General features: G+C 40.9%; 7 protein-coding genes across 7 annotated transcripts; 5 read left to right on the top strand and 2 right to left on the bottom strand.

Annotated features, from left to right (window-relative positions):
- Nucleotides 1-917: 917 nt before the first annotated feature.
- On the top strand, nucleotides 918-1,575 carry ONS95_005738 (uncharacterized protein; the record flags this gene model as incomplete). Its single annotated transcript, XM_058499163.1, has 3 exons — nucleotides 918-984; nucleotides 1,042-1,084; nucleotides 1,287-1,575. The coding sequence occupies 3 exons, from the start codon at nucleotides 918-920 to the stop codon at nucleotides 1,573-1,575; spliced, it is 399 nt and encodes a 132-aa protein (XP_058351431.1).
- Nucleotides 1,576-3,917: 2,342 nt separating this feature from the next.
- ONS95_005737 (uncharacterized protein) lies at nucleotides 3,918-4,765 on the bottom strand. The gene is made up of 2 exons (XM_058499162.1): nucleotides 4,452-4,765; nucleotides 3,918-4,392 (listed from the first exon to the last, which is right to left on the bottom strand). The coding sequence occupies exons 1-2, from the start codon at nucleotides 4,604-4,606 to the stop codon at nucleotides 4,062-4,064; spliced, it is 486 nt and encodes a 161-aa protein (XP_058351430.1). The 5' UTR covers nucleotides 4,607-4,765; the 3' UTR covers nucleotides 3,918-4,061.
- Nucleotides 4,766-11,248: 6,483 nt separating this feature from the next.
- On the bottom strand, nucleotides 11,249-11,767 carry ONS95_005736 (uncharacterized protein; the record flags this gene model as incomplete). Its single annotated transcript, XM_058499161.1, has 3 exons — nucleotides 11,249-11,463; nucleotides 11,520-11,546; nucleotides 11,597-11,767. 3 exons carry the CDS (start codon nucleotides 11,765-11,767, stop codon nucleotides 11,308-11,310), a joined length of 354 nt encoding a protein of 117 aa, XP_058351429.1. The 3' UTR covers nucleotides 11,249-11,307.
- Nucleotides 11,768-14,332: 2,565 nt separating this feature from the next.
- ONS95_005735 (uncharacterized protein) lies at nucleotides 14,333-14,919 on the top strand. The gene is made up of 3 exons (XM_058499160.1): nucleotides 14,333-14,560; nucleotides 14,615-14,641; nucleotides 14,698-14,919. Exons 1-3 carry the CDS (start codon nucleotides 14,387-14,389, stop codon nucleotides 14,851-14,853), a joined length of 357 nt encoding a protein of 118 aa, XP_058351428.1. The 5' UTR covers nucleotides 14,333-14,386; the 3' UTR covers nucleotides 14,854-14,919.
- Nucleotides 14,920-15,745: 826 nt separating this feature from the next.
- Nucleotides 15,746-16,324, top strand: ONS95_005734 (uncharacterized protein; the record flags this gene model as incomplete). The annotated part of the gene is made up of 1 exon (XM_058499159.1): nucleotides 15,746-16,324. The coding sequence occupies one exon, from the start codon at nucleotides 15,746-15,748 to the stop codon at nucleotides 16,322-16,324; it is 579 nt and encodes a 192-aa protein (XP_058351427.1).
- Nucleotides 16,325-17,413: 1,089 nt separating this feature from the next.
- ONS95_005733 (uncharacterized protein) lies at nucleotides 17,414-17,842 on the top strand (the record flags this gene model as incomplete). The annotated part of the gene is made up of 1 exon (XM_058499158.1): nucleotides 17,414-17,842. One exon carries the CDS (start codon nucleotides 17,414-17,416, stop codon nucleotides 17,840-17,842), a length of 429 nt encoding a protein of 142 aa, XP_058351426.1.
- Nucleotides 17,843-19,520: 1,678 nt separating this feature from the next.
- ONS95_005732 (uncharacterized protein) lies at nucleotides 19,521-19,909 on the top strand (the record flags this gene model as incomplete). Its single annotated transcript, XM_058499157.1, has 2 exons — nucleotides 19,521-19,570; nucleotides 19,627-19,909. The coding sequence occupies 2 exons, from the start codon at nucleotides 19,521-19,523 to the stop codon at nucleotides 19,907-19,909; spliced, it is 333 nt and encodes a 110-aa protein (XP_058351425.1).
- Between the last annotated feature and the right edge of the window lie 535 nt (nucleotides 19,910-20,444).

Below are 20,444 nucleotides of genomic sequence, written 5' to 3'. Positions count from 1 at the left end.
TGTCACATCTATCATCCACTTGATTTCTCTCTCTATCCATCTCAGCGCCACATAATTACTTCTGCTTGTTCCATGCGTGTTCAAGTTTTCTATTTCCAAGCCCAAGTGTGGGCAGATTTAGTATCAAGTCCTTCAATCCCTCTGCATTCAGCCTGAACTCGAAGCTCACATGATGGCTCAAGCAAAACTTGCCTGATGCCTTCTCGCATTCTTCGCCGAGGAAGTTCCTCGTGGCGTACACATGTTCGCAAGTCCCTGTTGTTTGAGACTTTTGTCATTGTGTTTTATGGCATATAAGCCTCTGTCGAGGTCCATTTACCCGCTCATTGATGAGCGAGGTTGAGGACGCGGATGATCCCGCTTACTCAATTGATCGCCTCACGAACGACAAGGATACTCCAGCTCGTCGTTGCCACTTACATCTAGATACGGCTAGAACCAAAGCGTATACAGAACGAATGAAATACACTATCGACATTGCTACTTACTTCAACGAGGCAAGAAGCCTGCTTTCTAAACAGTCGAGCACACCGAGTTGAATTTCCACTCGCACACGGGAGGACGCGAAGATCTACCCTAACGCATTTGAGAGTGTTCGGTGTGGACATACTGAGATCCCAGAGGTACAGCCTCCAGTGTTGTGGCAAGAGAATGATGTAAGCAATTGCCACCGACTCCGAGGGGCAGGCTGACCGTGTGATAAGCCTCATGTACCACTAAAATTGCCGCGATACATGTTCTAGTGTCGAAAGACATCGCATTGCTGCAGATAGACGCTCTCGGAACGCCAGTCTGTTCCAGGGTGAGCCGGTGGCAAAATCTTCTGCTGCACTCTACCACAAGATTGCAACTTGCCACAATACGTGAAAGGTCCTTGGCACACATATGTTTGCCATCTTTGAAGGAACACCCATAGCATGTGCTACCTTCGGTTTCAAGAATTTTGCAGAAGCCTTGTGAGATTCTGCAACATTGAAAGCAAGAGTTGGTTCGCGTAGACGAATCATGGTTTAAGTAGCTGTTACTGATGCCCTTTGACAGAATCGTATAATAATGGCGTTAGTCTCGCTTGCTCTTGCGAAGTGTCAGTCTCCTTTTTGGTTACAATTACAATCATATTTCAAAGATTCCACAAGCAAAAGTACTCTCCTCTGCAAAACAATATGTGTGCATCTGCAAGCTCAGCGGGAGCTACTCATGGTTCCATCACAAGGTTGTTGGCATCTCTGTGACGAGAGAAGCCCAACAGGTTAACATTTGTGTCTTGAGAAACTGACATGGTCTAGCAGCAAGAGACCGAGCGAGTCATCCAACAACACTTCCCAGAATGACGATCAGTTGCATCGCAAATCTTCCATACCCACCGAAAGCTCTTCCGAAGCGTTACCCTCATTGAGCACATCCCTGAGTGAATTCCCAGTTCAACGCACATACTCAATCATGCGATTCGAAGCTACCACAGACACCGCGCACATTGGGTGCCAGGATACTTCCTCGAGTGACAGTGTTCAGACCAAGACAACAAAGATCAAGTTGATCATTGAAGACTTCGACGCAGTTTTCGATGATGTTTGATACAAACCTTCCTGGAAATACATCACCACACAGCATGTGCGATCAGGTACTGCGTCCAACGTACGTAGAAATGTCGAGCATATGTGCGCTCAGGTATGCTGACCAGAAAGGGAAATTGGATGGCAAACGTGGCGACTCGGTCTTGTCACAAGGGCTATCTGGCGGGTCAAATTAGCTGAGTTGAGGGGGCGTGAAACAACCCAGGCGGAGATTGATTTGAAGAAAATGAAAAAATCGCTGTGTTGATAAGAAAAGTGGACTTCAAGGGAAAACGGTCACCCTGGTGCTAAGATGTATACAAATCATATAAGATGAGCAAAGAAATCAACCCGAAAACATACGCCTTGGCCGATTAACATTCCCAAATCGCTTTCGCACCCGACTTTGCCCAACCAACTAACCGTCGATGAAAATCTGAGGTCTGTACTACTGCTAGGCAGCTGCTTCCAAACGTGACGAGTACTTGCAAAGACGAAGAAGAAGTATTAGAGGCAAAAGTGGAAAATGAGACAATGCCCGGCGCTTCAAGACCTCATGTCGGTTACACAGTTTGAATTCTCGGAGGACAAATGGAAGCCCTCGTGTCAACTCATCCAAAAACAGAACGTGGTGGCAAAAACGACTCAGCAAAAGCAATAGTTTAACCAGTAATGAGAAAATCGGTTTAAACAAACATCTCGAAACCAAACCAAGGATGGAATGTGGCTGCGGTGGTAGGAGCTTGGCATAGCTCACGACATCCTTGAGTTGCAGGTTTGGGCGCGACTTATCGTTCGTTGTACTTCCAATACAGAAAATGATTGTACCCTCACCCTGCAGGCTTCGGTTAAAACTATATTAGCTTCAAAAACGAGATCCGTGCCCGAGAACTGTGAACATATAGGGCCTCACTGGATAGCAACTCCGCCAACGGCGATTTCGCCCAGATGCTTTCAATATGTCCTCGGACGCCACCATGTCAGATTCAGACCTTGATAAGACGATGATGTACCTTGCCTATCACGCTATTTTCAAAGATAAGCTCGCAAAGCTAAGGAAACCGAGTAAGGTACGAAGTGTAGTGGAGAAGCACAAAGATCACTTCCATCATCAGCAACTCGCTGATTAAACAGATATCAACAAAATTTGCAGGATTTTGGGAGATCATCTAGCGGCCCGACAGTTCGAATCAGAGTCAATAGCTAAGGCTACTCTTCCCACACTCTTCTCTCCTAGAGAGTCAGGAAATGATACAGTGTTCCCAATAATCTTCCCCGTATTTTGATGCGCCCTACTTGAGTGGTAACAATATCGATTTAAAAGTACAAGGTGGTAAAACCATAGATTCTAAGATACTAAGTACTAATAGTACAAAATCTAAAAAATCGGTTATCAATAGCTGGTACACTGGAATGAATACAGATTGCGGGGTGGGAAAAAGGACGGATACGAGGAGGGTTCACGTGAATCTAGGAATACGAGTAAAGTGTTAGAATACGACCAGCTATTTTGATCTCTTTCCTCTAAGGAAAAAGCAGGTTCTGCTCTACTATAGGAGGGGCACTTTCCTAGAATAATAAGTATATTTCTATTACAAGTTTTCAGTAACTATCAATTGACAGTCAATTGACAGTAATAAGGAATTCTTAATAGTTGAGAGGTTATCATTTGAGGAAAGTACACCTCCTACAGTAGGGCGGAACCTGGTTTTTCCTGTAAGGTTGGTACTCTCTTGCCATGAATCACGGGACTCTATCACATGGTGATTGACTCATCTGTTTCCTTTGTTGCCTACCTTACTTCTGCCTATTGCATGTAGATGCATATAAGCACCTGTAGTTACAGTCTTAGAACAGTAACTCTTCCACTACCAATCTACTAGTAGGATTGGTTGCCCTTTAAGTATAGCTCTGTACTCGAGGATATTAGAATATATTCCCGTATAATATAGTTTTATTGCTGCCCCTACTCGTACGTCTAGTCTTAAGAATACTGTACGGCGTACGCATGAGACCATCTGAATACTAAGCTAATAATACGAAACGAATACTGCTGAGGACACTACAAAATCTCCGATACTACCTACGTAGGCGTAAAAATTGAATCATAATTCTCATCTCTAATACCAGTAGTTATGTAGAACTGAATATGAAATATACATTCGGTGATAGAGGCAAGAACATGAGTGATTTGTTATAGTGGGCTGATAATCCTTCACGAGTTTGGAAGGCAGGCCAATTCTGTAAGCGATTATGAAAAGAGCACTGCACCCTTTCTTCTCATAAAGATCGTGTCAATTGAAGGAGCAGCCACTGCCACCGAGGATAGGTTCGTGGTCACAAAGACAAGCATTTCTGGGATGGTTGAAAGACTGTTCTTGAATTCATTCAACACGAATGTAAGTAGAGATGTTAATTAGAAGACAAAGATTTTTCCAAATTCCACATTCAAACTCTTATCGAATTTTGCCACTTCGAGCGTGATCCTCCAACTAGCTAGAAGATGATTTAACTCGACTTGTAATGCACGAAGTTGATGGTTTGGCCAGGTTTGAGACCGCCATAGGGATTATAGGGTATCATGTGCTGAGCAGCGACTTGAACAATCACGGCGGCCACATGTGCAGTTTGCTCTCGTATCTCGATTGTTTGTGCGACGAGGTCCGAGTTCGAAATTATAAAAGACAACTGCTCGGCCTGATTGACTATCGCTTGAATAGTGATAACACCCAGTGCTGCAGTCACTGATCCAGCTTTACTCGGGATCTTTAGTACCCTGCCAGGCAAGTCGCCGACGTTGGTGCGTTTTTCAAGATGGCCAATGAAGTCACGTCCCTCGCTAGCAGAGACAGAACATGTTAACATTTTGCATGCAGTGAGGGAAGGCGCAGGAAATACCTCTCAGCCGGGACGTCAGCTTTCACCTGTGGAACCGATAGGTCTTGACGTGTTCCATCATTTCCAGTAACTGAAATTTCACCATCAAGTATAGCCGGTAGACTGTGAGCAGTGCAGAACAAGGCGGTGAGAGTGAGTCCTTTGCTGAGCTTCATGTCGTTATTTTCTGATTGATTGTCGTTGTTGAGAAGTAGAAAGAGTGAAATGGCTATTTGTCGAGGAAAGATGTGGTCAGGAGAGATGATCTTTATAATCTCATCTTTGTGTGCACAGTCGACATATGCGAGAGGTACATCGAAGGCTATGGTTCGTATCACTCATTTGTGATTTAGGTTTTGTTCTTTCTGTACTATGCCTCCCCTAAATGAAGATTAAATGTTGTAGAAAACTGGGGCTAGTGTGGATATCCGTCAAGGGGGTTTATCCAACAAGAAGAGCTATTTTATGCCCTGATGTGTATCTTGAACCTTCTATATTACCTTCACCTTTACAACAGACTAGATTTTAGCCTATGCTTTCCTTTTAATAAGCTTGTTTAACCACTCAGCTATGGACTTTCAAGCCTCCGCCTCATAAATCTAGCATTTTAACATTCTTTTAGGGGGGGGTGGGGGGGGAGGGGGAGAGGATGGTAGTAGGATGGTAGGATAAATACGAAACACTAAACCACACCACCTTATTATCACAGCCATTGTGGGATGTTACGTCAAACCATTTCTGATATTTTTCCTTGCCGCGTTTTCTTAACGTTCCACCTTTGGCGTGGAACCTAACTGAATTTTAACACTTAGCGAGAGGAGGAAATAGTAGTAAAAGAGGGGAAACAACCATGTCAATAAGCTTTCGATAATCCTTGATGTTCCAAACCTTAAATTAATACACGAAAAGGATAACATACGAAAAGTTTGGTGGTCGAACGACACGGAATGCCCCAGAATGCCCGTATTACACTTTGATCGTTAGCGAGACAATTGTGGCAAGCTTTCTCCGTGGGGTTTCAATGTAGCGATCGACGAACTAAGCTGAAGTCTAATATTAATGCATCAAGAGATTTACTGAGGGATGATACAGAGACGACCCCCTGACGATATGGAGACGACCCCTCCTACATTAAATATAGCAGAATCCTCAGATTCTACTACGTAACTATAAACAACTATATGTTAAATTACATAGGTAATACTACTATTATTAAAAATAAAATATTTAGAGTAAAGGAAAAGATACTAATATAAAAAATAACTAATTATACTATATCTCCGGGATTACTTCTAACTCTACTTATACCTCTTAACCTTAAGATAACTATAATACGAATACTAGCTTATCTAGCTGATTTTAGCTTTAAAAATAAGATATTTCACCTATCTTAAGTATTACTACTATCCTCTTATACGGAAAGGGATAATTGCTCTTATTATACTTTATATAGCGGCAACGAATATACCTCTTTTTATTATAGTTATATAGAGTATAAGCTAAATAATAAGCTAATCGAGCTTACTTATTTTCGCGTAGAATACACTTAAATTAGCTGAGAATATAATTAGATTCTACGAGTATTTACTAGTTATATTATTTACTTAAGGCTCTTTACTCTACTTCCTTAGAATAACGATTTTACCTTAATATTAAGTTAAGAATTAGAAGAGAAGGGAGCTTAAAAGTATATCCTAGAGTAAGTTGAATTAAATGTTAATAAGGGTAGAAATCGAATAGTATAAAAGCTAGTATTAAATATTATTAAAGGACTTATAAAATGTATTTTATAATAGAGTAACTCTTACTTTAATTTCTAGCTTCTCGCTCTTAAATTATATACTAATAAGGTATTCCTATTAAATAGCTCTATAAACTTATATATACCGGGGGATTCTACTTACCTCTATGTTAACACTATAGCTCGTGTTATTTCCGTAAAGTATATAAGCTAAAATAGGTGATTTTACCTACTAATTAATAGTAGAATCGCCTTAAAAAGCTAGTAGGTGTTACTTAAGCTTAACAGTGTTTTATAGCGTAATTCTCGTTTAATTAAGAGCTAATTATAAGCTGAATTAATTACTAGACACGTATAAGGTCTTTAGTAAGTGCTATAATCTAATTCTTAAGTATATAGTAAGCGCTTTCTAATCGAGAGGTAGTACTAAGGCCTCTATTAAAGTATTAATTAACCTAAGCTCGAACGAAGTATTAGTAGTATAGAGTAAACTATTAACTAGTGATATATATCATAGCTTCTCTCTCTAGGTTCTTATTTATAGTAACTATTAATTCATTAAGGGACGTGTTTACAGATTTAATAGACTAAAGCTCACTGTTATTCTAGTTGAATTTGTTCTAAAACTCTTCTAATATATTAATATATTACTAATCGGATATAGCTTAAGCTATAGTAGCGAAACCTACTTAGAATTCCTTCTAATACACTATAGTAGGAAATTTTCCTTTATAATTAGCTAATACGTTCTTATAGATATACTAAAAGTATAGAAACTACTTTATTTGAATCGTAGGAAAAGTGACGTTAAGAGTGTTAATTAAGGTAAGTTTATAGTCTATACTAATTATTACTAGGAAGATACCTTCCTTATAGAGAGAGCTGATTTTACGTACTACTATAAGGTAGTTCTCTTTTACTTCAGAATTAAGGAAGGTAAAAGTAACGGAAAATAATCGTCTTATATTATTAATACTTAATATGTCGATAAGAAGTATATCGAACTTATTTATCTTATAGGTATAGTCTAAAAGTAAGATATCAGAGTATTAATTAAGGTAATTAATACTCCGTGTATCTGCTATAAATAGTATTAATATATAGCTATCTCTATCTCTCTTATACTTAAATATTACCTTCCTAGTAAGCTATTTAGCTTTTAAATCTCGAATTAAAGCTTTAGTAGGACTAGTCGCTTTATGAGCTTTACGATTATACTTTGATATTATGTTATATATATCTTAGTAGATAAGAATCGAGCCTTTAGGTTAGCTCTGAAGAATAGAGGTAGTTTGAGAGGTAAGAATACTATTAATATAGTAAGATATTATAGTTGATTTCGTACTTTAAGTGAGCTCTTATTAGCGGTACTCTATGAAAGCTTAAGGCTCTCTTAGGAGGTGATTATACTCTCTTAATAAGCTTAATTCGGAGTAGTAAAGCTTCTATTAACTTATAAGTCGCTTTTTTACGTTGATTTAAAATAAGTAATTTGATTTAAAAGTATTTCGCTAATAAATTCGATTAGAATCTTCTACTTTTAATTTGAACTTATAGCTACTTTTTTTATAGCTTAGAACCTTAATAATTTAACTATGTTTCTTTGAACTACGACTTATAGTAAAGGTATAACTAGTAATAATAGCGTAAGCTTATACCGCGTTAAAGAGAGTATTAAAAGACTCGTATAAACTAGTAGGAGGTAATAAAAGTAGTTTAATAGAAGAAGATATATCTGCGAAGGTATTAAAGCTAAGAATAGAAGCTTTAGAATCGATTTAGTATAATAGTTAATATAGTATTTAGTACGATGTGTCTTATATAAAATTAGTAGTAGCTCGTATACCGGGCTTACTGCCGACGTTTACAGGTTAGTTTAGTGGGGGGGGGGTCGTCTCTATATCGTCAGGGGGTCGTCTCTGTAATCGTCGGCGTAGCCCCCCTAGAGACCCCACCTACCTACTAACCCCCTTTCTAGTAGTCGGTGGAAATAGTTAGTCGTTTAGAAATAGTTAGTTATTTTCACGTAATTAAGTAAACGTGACTCGGAGTAGGTTAATCTGCTCTAAGATATTAAATCTACACGTCGCGTGTAGAAGGATATTATTATACTATATTATCGTAACTTAAATAACTTTATTAAAATGACTCGGAATTTTTTAATTCTTATATTATTTTATACACCTAATTCAGCTTTTTCTATTCTATATCTACGAAGATATCTATACCTATTAATACTCGAGTATTATTTATACTGAAGGAACTTTAAAATACACCTATCCTAATAAGTGAGTATCTAGAGTTAGAACTCCTTTTAAACTATAATTAGAGGTAAAGGACGCGCTATAGGAAGATATATAATTAAGCTACGTTTAATAAAGCTCTTTAATATCTTTAAGATTATCCTTAGTGCTCTGCTGCGGAGGCTATATATATATTTAATATTAAGGATAGACTATAATAGTTATAGCGCTAGAGAAAGAACTCTTATATAGGACGGGCTATATTCCAGCTAAGGTAAGAACTATACCTTAATTCTACGGAAATTAAAGCTATTCGGTATTATATTTATAGTTAATATCGTACTAGATTATCTGCTAATTAATAGATAATTCAGAAGATTATTTCTATAATACTAAGGTAATATAATCTACCTTAAAGTTATTCTGAATTATATATTAGAAAGCTTATAAAAATAAAGCTTATAAGTGTGAAGAGTAGGAAAATAAAAACCTTAGATATAAAGAGGAAATATACTTAAAAGCTGAAGGAAATTATCTCTTAGTTTTATAGTTATTAAAAGTATATTATCTCTTATAGTATTACCCTAGATTATATATAGAACTTTAATAAGAGTAGTTTCCGTGTTGGAATATCTAAAGGAGAGACTATTTATATTCTAGAAGACACTAAAGATATTCTTTACTAAGATTCGCCTGAAAATAGGAAGTAAGTAATATTAGTTAAAGGTATCTGTGCTAATAGGCGTAAGATTCTTTCTTGTATTATTATTAAAGGTTAGGAGTATATAAAGAAGTAGTTTAATTCTAACTAAAAAGGTAACGAGAGGATTAGAGTCTCTAATACTAGTTATACTAATAAAGAGATTACTCTAGAATAGCTAGACTATTTTATCTAGCACGTTAAAATTCAGCCTAGGGGCTTAGAAACTCTTCTTCTAATAGACGGTTATATATCTTATAATTCTAACGACTTTAGAATTAAGTGCTTTAAATATAATATCATACTATATACCTTTCTACCTTATATAACGTATATTATATAACCTCTTAACATCAGGCTATTTCAACCTTATAAGCACTAGTACGTTAAAGCTATATAAAAGGCTATACGATTAGGTAAGATTATCTATTCAATTGAAGATTTCCTATTTAACTTACTTAAAATACGACTATAAACCTTTACTCCGGTAAATATTAAAGCTAGCTTTATTAATTCCGAGTTATAGCCTATAGATAAAGCGAAACTTAAGAATAAGATAAAAGTAAGGAACTATCTATTTATTATAGTATATTTTACTTATATTTTAATAGGTTTATAGCGTTCTATCGATTCTTAATAAGCTATAGATTATAACTAAAGAGCTTTATATTTTACTAGATAATGAAAACCCCTTCTCTAGTATAGGAGACTATACTTTCTCTTACACGAGGAGAGCTACTAAAGATACTAGAAACCTTCTGCGAGGCTATAAATATATTATATTACTAGTAAAAGAAGATATAACCTCTTACGGATACTATATTAAGTAGTTCTTCTAAGGCTATTTATACCGATTCTTTTAATACTATAAGGGGGATTATATATACTAGCGTAGTCGCAGCTTACGAATATACAACTATATAAGCTGAAATCGCTAAACGTAACAAACGGAAGCTTGAATTTATAGCTTATAGTAATAAGAGAATTAAGACTAGTAGTAGAGCTATAGATACAGCTTTAGGCTTTATATAAAAGAAGAAAAAGAGGTTTAAGGAAAAGGCAGATCACTAACGTGTGTAGTATTATTAGAATAAGGTTAAGAGTAATAAAATTAAGAAGTGTAATACTGCTATTAGAATCATAGAACAAAAGCTTTAAAACCTATAATATTTAAGAGACTAAGAGAAGATTAAGCTAAATATTATTAAGTTAAACGAAGAGAGAGATTTATATATCACTTATTATAAGGAGTAGCTTACAACTGAAGAGGCTACTCCTATAGAAAAAGCTCTAGTTAACTTATAATTCGATAATAACCCCTTAGCGTTTATTTTACCTCTTAATAGCGACGACGATAACAACGATAATAATATTTAAGCTTCAGTTGATAAAGATTTATATATTACGTAGGAGCTAGCTTTATAGAGTAAGAGGGAGGCTCTATAAGTAGAGATAGATTATACTATAATTCCGCGGGAGGTATACCTATCTCTAGACTACCGACTACTAATTTATAATCCTATATATTTCCGATAATCTTTAATATAAATTTAGCCTTAACTAGCTATTAATTTAAGTAGATTTCCATTAAGTTATATTTTAGTGATACGGGATATCACGTGAAAACGACTAACTATTTCTACCGACTACTAGAGGGGGGGTTGGTAGGTAGGTGGGGTCTCTGAGGGGGCTACGCCGACGATTATTATCCCTCGATTTACTACTACTCTTTTCTTCCACCACACCCCCCTCCCTATCTCTATTCCTCAAAAAACGTTAACATATTGGCGTGGAACCAACCAGAAAATTTAACATTTGTTTAGAGGAGGGGGGTAACATTCTCTACTGGTCTCAATGTTGAACATCCTACATACAGTGGGGTGCCAAAAGTATTAGAACCCCCCATGGTAATTACCAGCCAATAATGTGTCCCAGACTGCTGAATGAGAACTACCTTATCATTGGTCATCAGGTTCGCTAGCTGACTCTTTTAATTGGGTAGTACACAGAGGAAGTAATTATGCACTAACGTGCAGAAGATTGACTCAAGACGTTCCCTTCCTGAAGTAGAAGAGGCTAGTGACATTTAGATACATAAGAGTAATGTAAAGAATTTTGAGTACAAGAGAGTACTCCAGCGAACAGCCTGAACATATCTCGGTGGCATAAGCATTTACCAAGCGATATAGGGACTTATTTACAGAACCCATGACCTTGCTTTCCTATAATCTTCCCTCGTTGATAGTCAAGAGCATCATTGGTGACATGGTAGTAACCCTGACTTGCTTGGGCCGAGCAAGACTGAGTCCAGACATCTCCTTCAACCCGTAGTCCTGAATACCATTTGCACTATTTCCAGACCGAGGGTTAGAGCACATTGATTGATGGGACTTTCTGTAACATACCCTTCCCAAGCCATGGTTGTAATTAGCCTGGATTGGTTAGTATATCTCGATGGCAATTCCTTTTCGATATCACTTACCTCGCCGCTATAGTTATTTACACAGGTGTTGAAAGTGAGCTCCCAGTCGTACACCCAATTATAGCCGTCCCATACATCACAAGAGCACTCCTTATGCTTAGCGGCTGTAACGCCTGGAATAGTGGCGAAGGATATAACCGCCCAGTGATATAAGATACTTGAAGGCTTCATTTTCGAGCACTTGAGTTTGGACGAGAGGAGATGGAGATGGAGATGTTCAGTAATAAAGGTTTTGACGAAGAGAATCCGACCGTATTTATATTATTCTACGAACAATTAAAGATGCAGTTAGTTACGCCGGAAGTGGGAGTAACCTTTCGACTACTATCCTCACTTATTCAAATATCAAATCTTAAGCGGGGAACTACCGTGGGGTGCCAAAAGTATTAGAAATCCCCCCCCTTGTAAAACCCATTATTCTTGACTACTACCCGTCCTTCCTGAAATAATATCAAATTTCTTCAAAATTGATACTCGTACACGTAGCTCCAAAGCATTTTTCCATAACCATTTTCACAATCATAAACGACCAGAAGGGAGGTGTTGGGGAGTCGGAGGTGGTCGGGGAAAATGAGACATTAATGGAATGAAAGCCGCTGAATCCGGAAGATAGACTTCTAAGACATCACTAGGTTTTACAGGAAATTTTCAAGATCCTATACTCCATCCCCCCTGATAAATGTTAATCTCTAGAAAAGTGGTACTCGTGTGGGTAATGTTCTACAGTTTTCGTCCTGTGGAAATCCTTGGAAATTGTCACTGTCAAGGGGCACAGGCTCTTGCTCACCTTCTACAACTTCCGTAAACGTTACAACAGGTCAGATTTCGGCTCGCGCATCGTAACTGGCTAGGCTATAGCAAGGGAATTTGGCTAGGAAGAGAGAGTAACTTGAGCCTTTGCTCTAGAATATCCACACTTTTAACATTCATTTATGGGGGATGGCAGCAAAGGTCATGGATTGTCACCGTGGTACAAATGGAACCTTCCGTGAGTCCTGCGGAGGTTGATTCAGTGCTACTCTGGTCTATTATGAGTTATTATCTTCGCCAGATTCAGCCGTGAGAAATAGTAAACCGTGGAAGCCGGAGACGTTCAGGAATCACAATTAAAACATATGTTCGAGGCATATCGAGTCGCGGGCAAAACAGACTAGCGAGCTCGCTTGCATGCATCTTCGGCTATCACCGCCCCGCCAAACTTTCGCAAGACCTTTGATTAGCGTCGATACACTTTTACCTTTGGTGCAGCCATCTCAAATAATTATTTCTTAATCTAGAAGCACTACCGCCACTACCTTTGCTCTTACACTACCACTACTACTATACATTGCCTTGAAAATATGGAAGTAAGAAGGAACGTAACTTTACAGAAGTTGGACTAAGGGTAGTACGAGTAGGGTCCTCTCGAGGGAAATCACAGCAACAGGTAGTAATTGAGAGTAAAAACAACGGACTGCCACTCAAAGCGGCATTGACCGTAGAATGGAGTATGAACGTTAGTTCTGACTAAATCCCTGCGCCGGTCACGTGCAAACAAAGAAACAGACAGAATGGAGAGAACCTCTGAGTATGAAGCCTGTTTATGATGGTCTGGAGGTAGGAAATTGGTGGTGATGCAATGAGGGATGTGATTTCTAAGCTGGGAGGTGGAGTGGGAGAATAATAAAAGTAAGCTAGAGGATAAGGTACAACTAACAGCAGGAGTAACGATGACAACGAGTTAGCTGGGGAGAGTATACACTACAGGTCAAATAATAGAAACACCTCGAACAAGAGGTGGATGAAACATCATCTCTGGGTAGTACCTATGTTGTGAGAATTTTACATCACCTTTTAGTGCGACCTGCTGCAAAAAGTGATGCAGTAGTAGAGCGCTCGCGTAAGTCTTACAGTACCCTGAGCTCGCTTAGATACCCCACTCCTTACTTTGCGCGGAACACATACAGTGGCCTGGATTAACGCACCTCTGTCATGTAACACGAACCCATGGGCAATACGATTGACATTACTCTGACCGGTGTCAATGGTAATTGCCCGAGCGGCTAAGAGGCAACTCGATTTTACGTAGCAGTATTTCTAGTCAATACGAGCTTGAACAAGGCAAAGGAGAAAGTGCAGTCATGACTCATGACTACTGGGGGAGGTGCCCAAGTGATTTGCGAGATGTAAAGGCTTCTTCCATTTGCGTCGACCCCTTCTTGCCTAGCGAAAATCTTAATCCCAGGCTCATAAACTTAGAGAGAGTGTATTCTTCGTCTCCGATTTTCCAACGAGGTATACCAGCGAGGTATACGTGGTGGTGTGGGCTCGTCGTCCACTGACGCTATGCTCCCCACTACTTCGGCTTGAATGTTAAGTTTGAATTGTGGAAATAACCATAATTTTTGACTTTCGAGCCGAGCAAGTGGGCGTAAGAAGATTGGTGTACGGAAGTAGCCTACGAAACTTTCCAGACTATTTGTAATTGACTTCCGGGCTTGCTTTGTGCTATCTACTCCTCTTCAAAATTGTTAAACATTCTGTAGGTTCTGGGCCAAACAATTAACATTCAACAAAGGGGGGTTGGTATGGTGTACTGATGTTTGTCACTGGAATTCTAATGCTTAGAGTTTAACAAGGTAATTTGAAGCCGGAAGGATAGGTAATTGGTTGGCTGAAAGATACGTGTGGCATTGTTACTTGAAGGTGATGAATTATAAGAATAGCCAGCGCTACTCGCATCTTCAGGCACACAGTATTCTTAACACTATCAACTCCTTCCATACGACACCACTCAATCCCTAGTTCAAGATGAAGATTACCATGATTGATGTCACGAAGATCGTTCCAGTTCTTCTACTTTCGTCTTCAATGGTTGAAGCCAGATTTCACACCCAGTGCTCATGCGATAGCGGTGTCAACAATAGTTTGACTTTTGACTGGCAATTAACTTTTAACGCATGTGTCAACAATTACTCTGGAGAGGTTAGTGTTAGACTCTGGAACAAGTATTTATCAAAGCTGACAGTGCCGCTTCAGGCATCCTACAACCCGGCGGAAGGAAGGGTAAGTAAAAGAACACACATAAAAGCTGCTTGCTAACCGATATCTTCTTTCTGTAGTGCCATTGGTTCAAAGGCCATCATGTTCAGGGAGATGACTGGAATGCAGTCTGCATACAACAGGCGATTGATGGATACTATCCCGTCACTAACGGTCTTGTCGACACAACCCGCCCAAAAATCACAGGGAGGACAGGTCACGGCTATTGTAAATAGTCATTGATATTGCCTCGATATTGGCATAGGTGGACAGTGTTTTAGTCACGGCGCAGTCAATTATAAATATGTTCCTCTGATATATGAGAATTCTGAAAAGCTTCGTAGATTATATTGACCCCTGTCGTAGAATGCAACAATTTCTGGGCGCGGATGTAGTACAGTTGGTACAGTTGGCACTGCATTGCTTCAGCTTCGGTTATGGCAGTCGAGGCTGATATGCGAATTCGAGTTGTTGACACGATTACTTGTCGAGATGTCTCCCCAGATTTCTTTTTTTTTTCAAAGACACTGACTGGCATCCTGTCTATCTTCCTCCAGATCCAAGGCTACGAGCAATAGGGCCAAACAGTTAATGGCTTTAACCAAAACCCAGCTAGTGATATACAAGATTCTGCAACTAGCAGGTCCAGTTCTCATTCGCAGTCCAATGATTCTGACGATTTGTCACTAGATGCTTTATCACTCGAGGAGGCAGTTTAGAAATATCCTCGCGTCGCGATAGAGGAGCTAGTACCTATACTAGATATAGTATTCGAAGACATCCAGAACTTTTTTAAAAAAGCAGCTATCTTAAGGGAGCAATCTCAGTAGCCTGCAGTAAAGAGACAAGCTACTGGTGTTAATGCACCTACTTCAAGACCTGTAAAACGACCCAGGAATACGCCGCCACAACCGCCGGTGATAAACATGCGTCTACCCTCAAGTCACAGCACCAGTCCAAAGTCAGTATCAGAAACGCTGCTCTGGTATCAATCCGAAGACGAGGGAAACCGAGCGGATGTACGGACTAAATTCAGAGCCGCGGGGTCCGAAGCATGGCCGAAGGATTCACAAGAGCACGTAGACCTTGGACACAGCAGGAAGGAGGGATAAGTCAAAGCGCTTGGTGATGATCGTTACCATCTGGAAGGTGAAATGGCTATCGAGAAGCTTCTCGCTCAGCAGGAAGAACGAAGCACGGATTGTGCATTACTGCACATACGACGGTGGTGGCGAGCCGGATGAAGATCCTTCTTATATGGTTATTTACGAAACCCTACACGATATATGCGAGGAGCAGCGTAGCATCATGGACAACGGTGTTGACCTTTCGGTTTTATCCTCAACCTTTGGAGCACTTGCTCGAGTCAAGAAGCTGGGCTTGAAATTCTGCGAGGTGATAGACGACGACTCGTCGCTGTCACCTTTCACCGCATGCATGACTACAGTAGAAGACTCCTATGAATACCATCCGCTAATCGTATCTGATGCCATCCAGAGTTCCAGAAATAGAGGCACTGCGATCAATACCGTCAGCTTATCAGGGTTCAACCTTCCGTACTACCATCAATTGGAGGTTCCAGACCTGAGCACATTGTTAAAGTCTCTCGACAAGCGGCTGCAATCTGTCCGGGTCATATGCGTGAGTGATTCGAGGTTTTCCCCTGGAAGTACTGTCCCGTTGCACACTGGATATACATCGACTTGATATGTGCGGTATGGTAGTGAAAGGTAATGCTCTGGAAGACTTCCTGGAAACGAACAAGAAATTCCTTCGGTCTATTGGCCTCCACGATGTCTTCATCACCGAATCGAGACCACTGGGGTGCTTTCCCAAGCTGTCCTCGGGTAAACTCTGCGAAATGATGAAAGTCTCACAGTCTTCGTCATGCCGAGCAGCTGATTGTGGCTGCCTTCCCTTTCGAAAAGAAGAATGGAGAATGGTTTTGAACGGTGATGATCAATCGCAACGGTCGGAAATATGAGGGTGACGGCTAGGAATTCAAAGGCCCAATTGATTGTAGGACTAACACGGGGAGGACATTACATTATGACTATCACTGGCACTTAACTTGTATCGATTGTTACTCACCGTTGATCAAATTAACTGCTTTGGTGCTGTCCTAAAATCTGCCCTCTAAGATTGAACTCAATTCCTACAGTGTGCAACGCATAACTAGCAAAGTGAGTTAATAACCTGTTACCAACATACTAGATCAGTTACTATGTCTGAGACATCGGTTGTATAAGTCTCAAGGCTGAAATGGTAGATGGCATCTATGCTTGACGCCCAGAAATAGTCCCATCGAACAGGAAGCGTCGTACCAACTCCGCAGATGTCCAAACTCCAGATACGAGGTGTTTGAATCTTTTTGAATTACTACAAAATCTACGACGCGAATCTGGAGTTGTGGTGGAAGTGGAAAATTGTCTGTTATTGTTGCTGTTGTTGTTGCTGTTGTCGAGAAAGAAAAGAGACGAGGCGGCCGCAGCGAACCTCAGAATAGTGGGATGCACAGCCATTCCCGGTAGTGAAAGCTAGGACCCGTTTGCGCTCGAATGCGCTCTATCAGGCCGCACTTTTCCCCATATCCTCATTCCACAGCAATACGACTGCACTCCTTACAGAGGCCACAACGCTGATGGTAGCAACGACATTCCCGCTTCCGTGAGCCAAAGCATTCACGTTCAAAAAGATCAAGCGTTGGCTGTCTGTAGCAATTTCGACAAGAACTTTGATAGGCAATAACAACAAGGGCACAATGCACAAATATCCGAGCTTTCATTTAAGAATTAGATGACTGCTAGCTCTGTAAGTGTCACACATCTCCGCCAGACACAGACAAGCACTCACTTTGGTAAAGCGAAAGTACTCTACCGCCAGTCAGCATTCTTTTCTCAAATGGTCGTTCGGTTGCTGCGGAAAGCTGTTTGTCAAGCTTTCTCCCAATTTAAGCGAGAAGATAGGGGGCGTTTTGTTGTCACGTGCTGGGTTGCTCTTTCGATAAGCGCGGTTGAAGATTGGGGCTGTCCGAGAGGATGTGGTCTTTGCTCGAGCTTTGCACGAATGGAATACCAGCATGGAGAAGCAGATAAGATCAGTGTGACGCTGATGTCATGGCATGGGATCGGGAGAAGAGGGGAAAAGAAAATACGCACTATGTACAAAAATGTCTTTTACGAGTTTCGATTGAATAATGAAAATCTGGGAAGTTGGCACTCCTAAATCTCGGCTCGCTTTCGTGTGAAATTTATTCAGATGGGACGCCTCGCGAGGCAGATCCCACCAGCCAAGTCGCTTTCAAGAACCATTCGTCCTCATTATCGGCGCCGGGAGTAGCGGATATGTAATGTCCGAGAACAAACGAAACCAAGGAGAGGTACACCAACTCAGTGACTGACCCATTCATGTCGGAATCATGTCTTCATATACAAGGCTGAGATGCACCACCCCATCATATCATGGCATGTGGAAAAGCCCAGCAGCCACATACATTTTGGGAATGTTAAGCGAGATTTTCTCAGCTGTGACTCGATTTGGGCAAAGATTCGGAAACATCTTTGTCAAGCTGATAATTCCAAGAGCCCGCACGGAAGCTTACGTATTTGCTGGTAGCGCTTCCAACTGACAGCACTATTTCCATGACTTGGTTACGTGCAGGCGCTCATGCTTGGTCAGATGTTTATTTTGGCTTCGCGGCCTTCGAAGCTGAGGTAAGGAATAACTCACAAGAGCCTCATCTTACTCATCCACATTCTCGTCGATGCTAAATAATCATTTCTTGGCGTGCTCATTGACTCATCCAAGGCTACGTTGCAGTTGTTGGGACGCGTCTCCTTCGCTTCTTTGGCTTCATGAGGAGGTATGGTGACAAATGTTCTCAAATTAGAGCGAACTGGCAAGTCCGTATGTCCATATCAAAATGTCTGAAAATAACAAAAGTTAGAAATCTTGTTGTTGATAGGAGTATCATATTGTACGAGGTCAGCAGCGGTGACCTACCTAATCGAGTTGAGAGTGACAAGAAATGAAGCTTAGCCATAATGGTTGACGCTTACTTCTCGGTTGCGTATGCTCAGCCACTGAGCTCAACGGGGCAACCGCAAAGTTGGGATTCGCTGCAGATCATGTCTAATAATGGAAAGCTAGAGCGGTGGTTAGGGCTGGTAGCTCATCTTCATCTGAAGCCCAGGTTTCAGCCACATTGAAGAGTTTTCGTCATCCCAAGCTCCAAAGCTAGCCCCGCACTGCGAATATGAAGTGACACCAATTGCAAGAGTTCCCCAGGAACTAAGCAACAAGGGAAACTCACCGAATAACAATCATAACACCGAGCGTTCATAGGGACGTTCGACAGCCGAAATTTCATTAAATCCGGAGTTTGGAGTCATCACGAAGCTCAACGGCAGATTATTTCCCCTCTGTCTTGGCGGTCAGGCCACCGCCACCGCTTTGGTTGAAATGCCAGGTCAGCTCGCTTCACTCGCCGTTCCGGCTGCGTTCTTCGTCTCTTAATGTAGGATTGGGCTAAAACAGCTCGCTTGCGGTAAAAAGTGTGAGAGTCGTAATGATTTCTCGCTACCAGAAAAGGAGATTGCGGTCGTTCGCCCTCGGCTCCGCATCCCGAGCCACATCACAAAGCCAAACTCCTTGTAGTCGTCCCCAGCTCCAGCTGCCAACCACTCCACGTCAGGAAGGGCGGCTTGACTTTGGCCCTTTCCATGAACATGAGGGTGTAGCAGTCCCATTATTTAAACTTGACGAATCCCCCCAGGTCTTGATCGATTCAAACGCAGTCTTGAACTGATTTATGCTATGAAATACGCTGTGCAGTCACAAATATCTTCTGGTGCTCCGTCACGAGACATTTCTTTATCTGTTTCATTGTCATTAAGAACTCAACATGCCTTCCACAGCTTCTTCCACTGGCGCGACATGTGGTTCGGGGTGCAGGTAAGCTAATATCTGCTTTGAAATTATAAACAACAGTCTAAGATTTGATAAAATAGGTTGACTGCCAATGCCGCCAAGTCCTCCCCTACATCTACAACAAAGACAGCACCGAATATGCCTGCGAAATACAACGACCATTCGAGCTCTTCTGAAAGATCCGCAGCTGTCTCGCAGAACGATGAGTACTACAATGATCGCATCGCATCATACCTTACCGATATCGGCAAAACTCCAAGATTCGAAGGCATGGCCGCAAAAGACAACATCCAGGCTCATATATCCCAGATGGAGTTGTACCTTGACGAGTTCGACAAAATCATGACCAACTCAAATCGTTGAATGAACTTAGTCGGTTTCATATGGATATGGTACATGTTCTGGGAACTTGCATATTCTTCTGTGAGTGATCAAGGAGAATTCAGCCTAACCAATCACTGAAACCATAGGAGACTGACACAGCTCGTCCTAATAATCCTCGATGTGGCAAGGGACGTTGACCTACTGTTGACCTGTGTGGAAGGAGGTTGCCAATAACAGATACCCAGGAAATTCGAAGCTGGGTCGAGCGATTACAGCTACTTGCTTCCAGCGATGGGGAGCTGAGCTGAGCTGCAGCTGCACAAGGGCGGTCAGGCGTGCCAAGCGATTGAGATGATGGCGTTCGCTCTGGAGAATAAGAGGGATCAAAGGCAAAGCTGGCCGAACTTGTCATTGAAGAAGCATCCTAGCACTGAAGGTTGAGCAACCCTTTCTCGGGATGCATTGCGCTATACCGCTTTTAAGAGTTAAATCTGCCAATGGATGATTTAACGCATAAAAGCGGTATAGCGTGATCTGCACTGTGATCAAGCTAGTGACGCTCGGGTACGGGCCG

Source organism: Cadophora gregata (assembly GCF_030347475.1).
Source record: "Cadophora gregata isolate MNR1 chromosome Unknown scaffold_16, whole genome shotgun sequence".
In the NCBI taxonomy this organism is placed as follows: Eukaryota; Fungi; Ascomycota; class Leotiomycetes; order Helotiales; family Ploettnerulaceae; genus Cadophora; species Cadophora gregata.
This window is presented reverse-complemented; position numbering and strand designations above follow the sequence as displayed.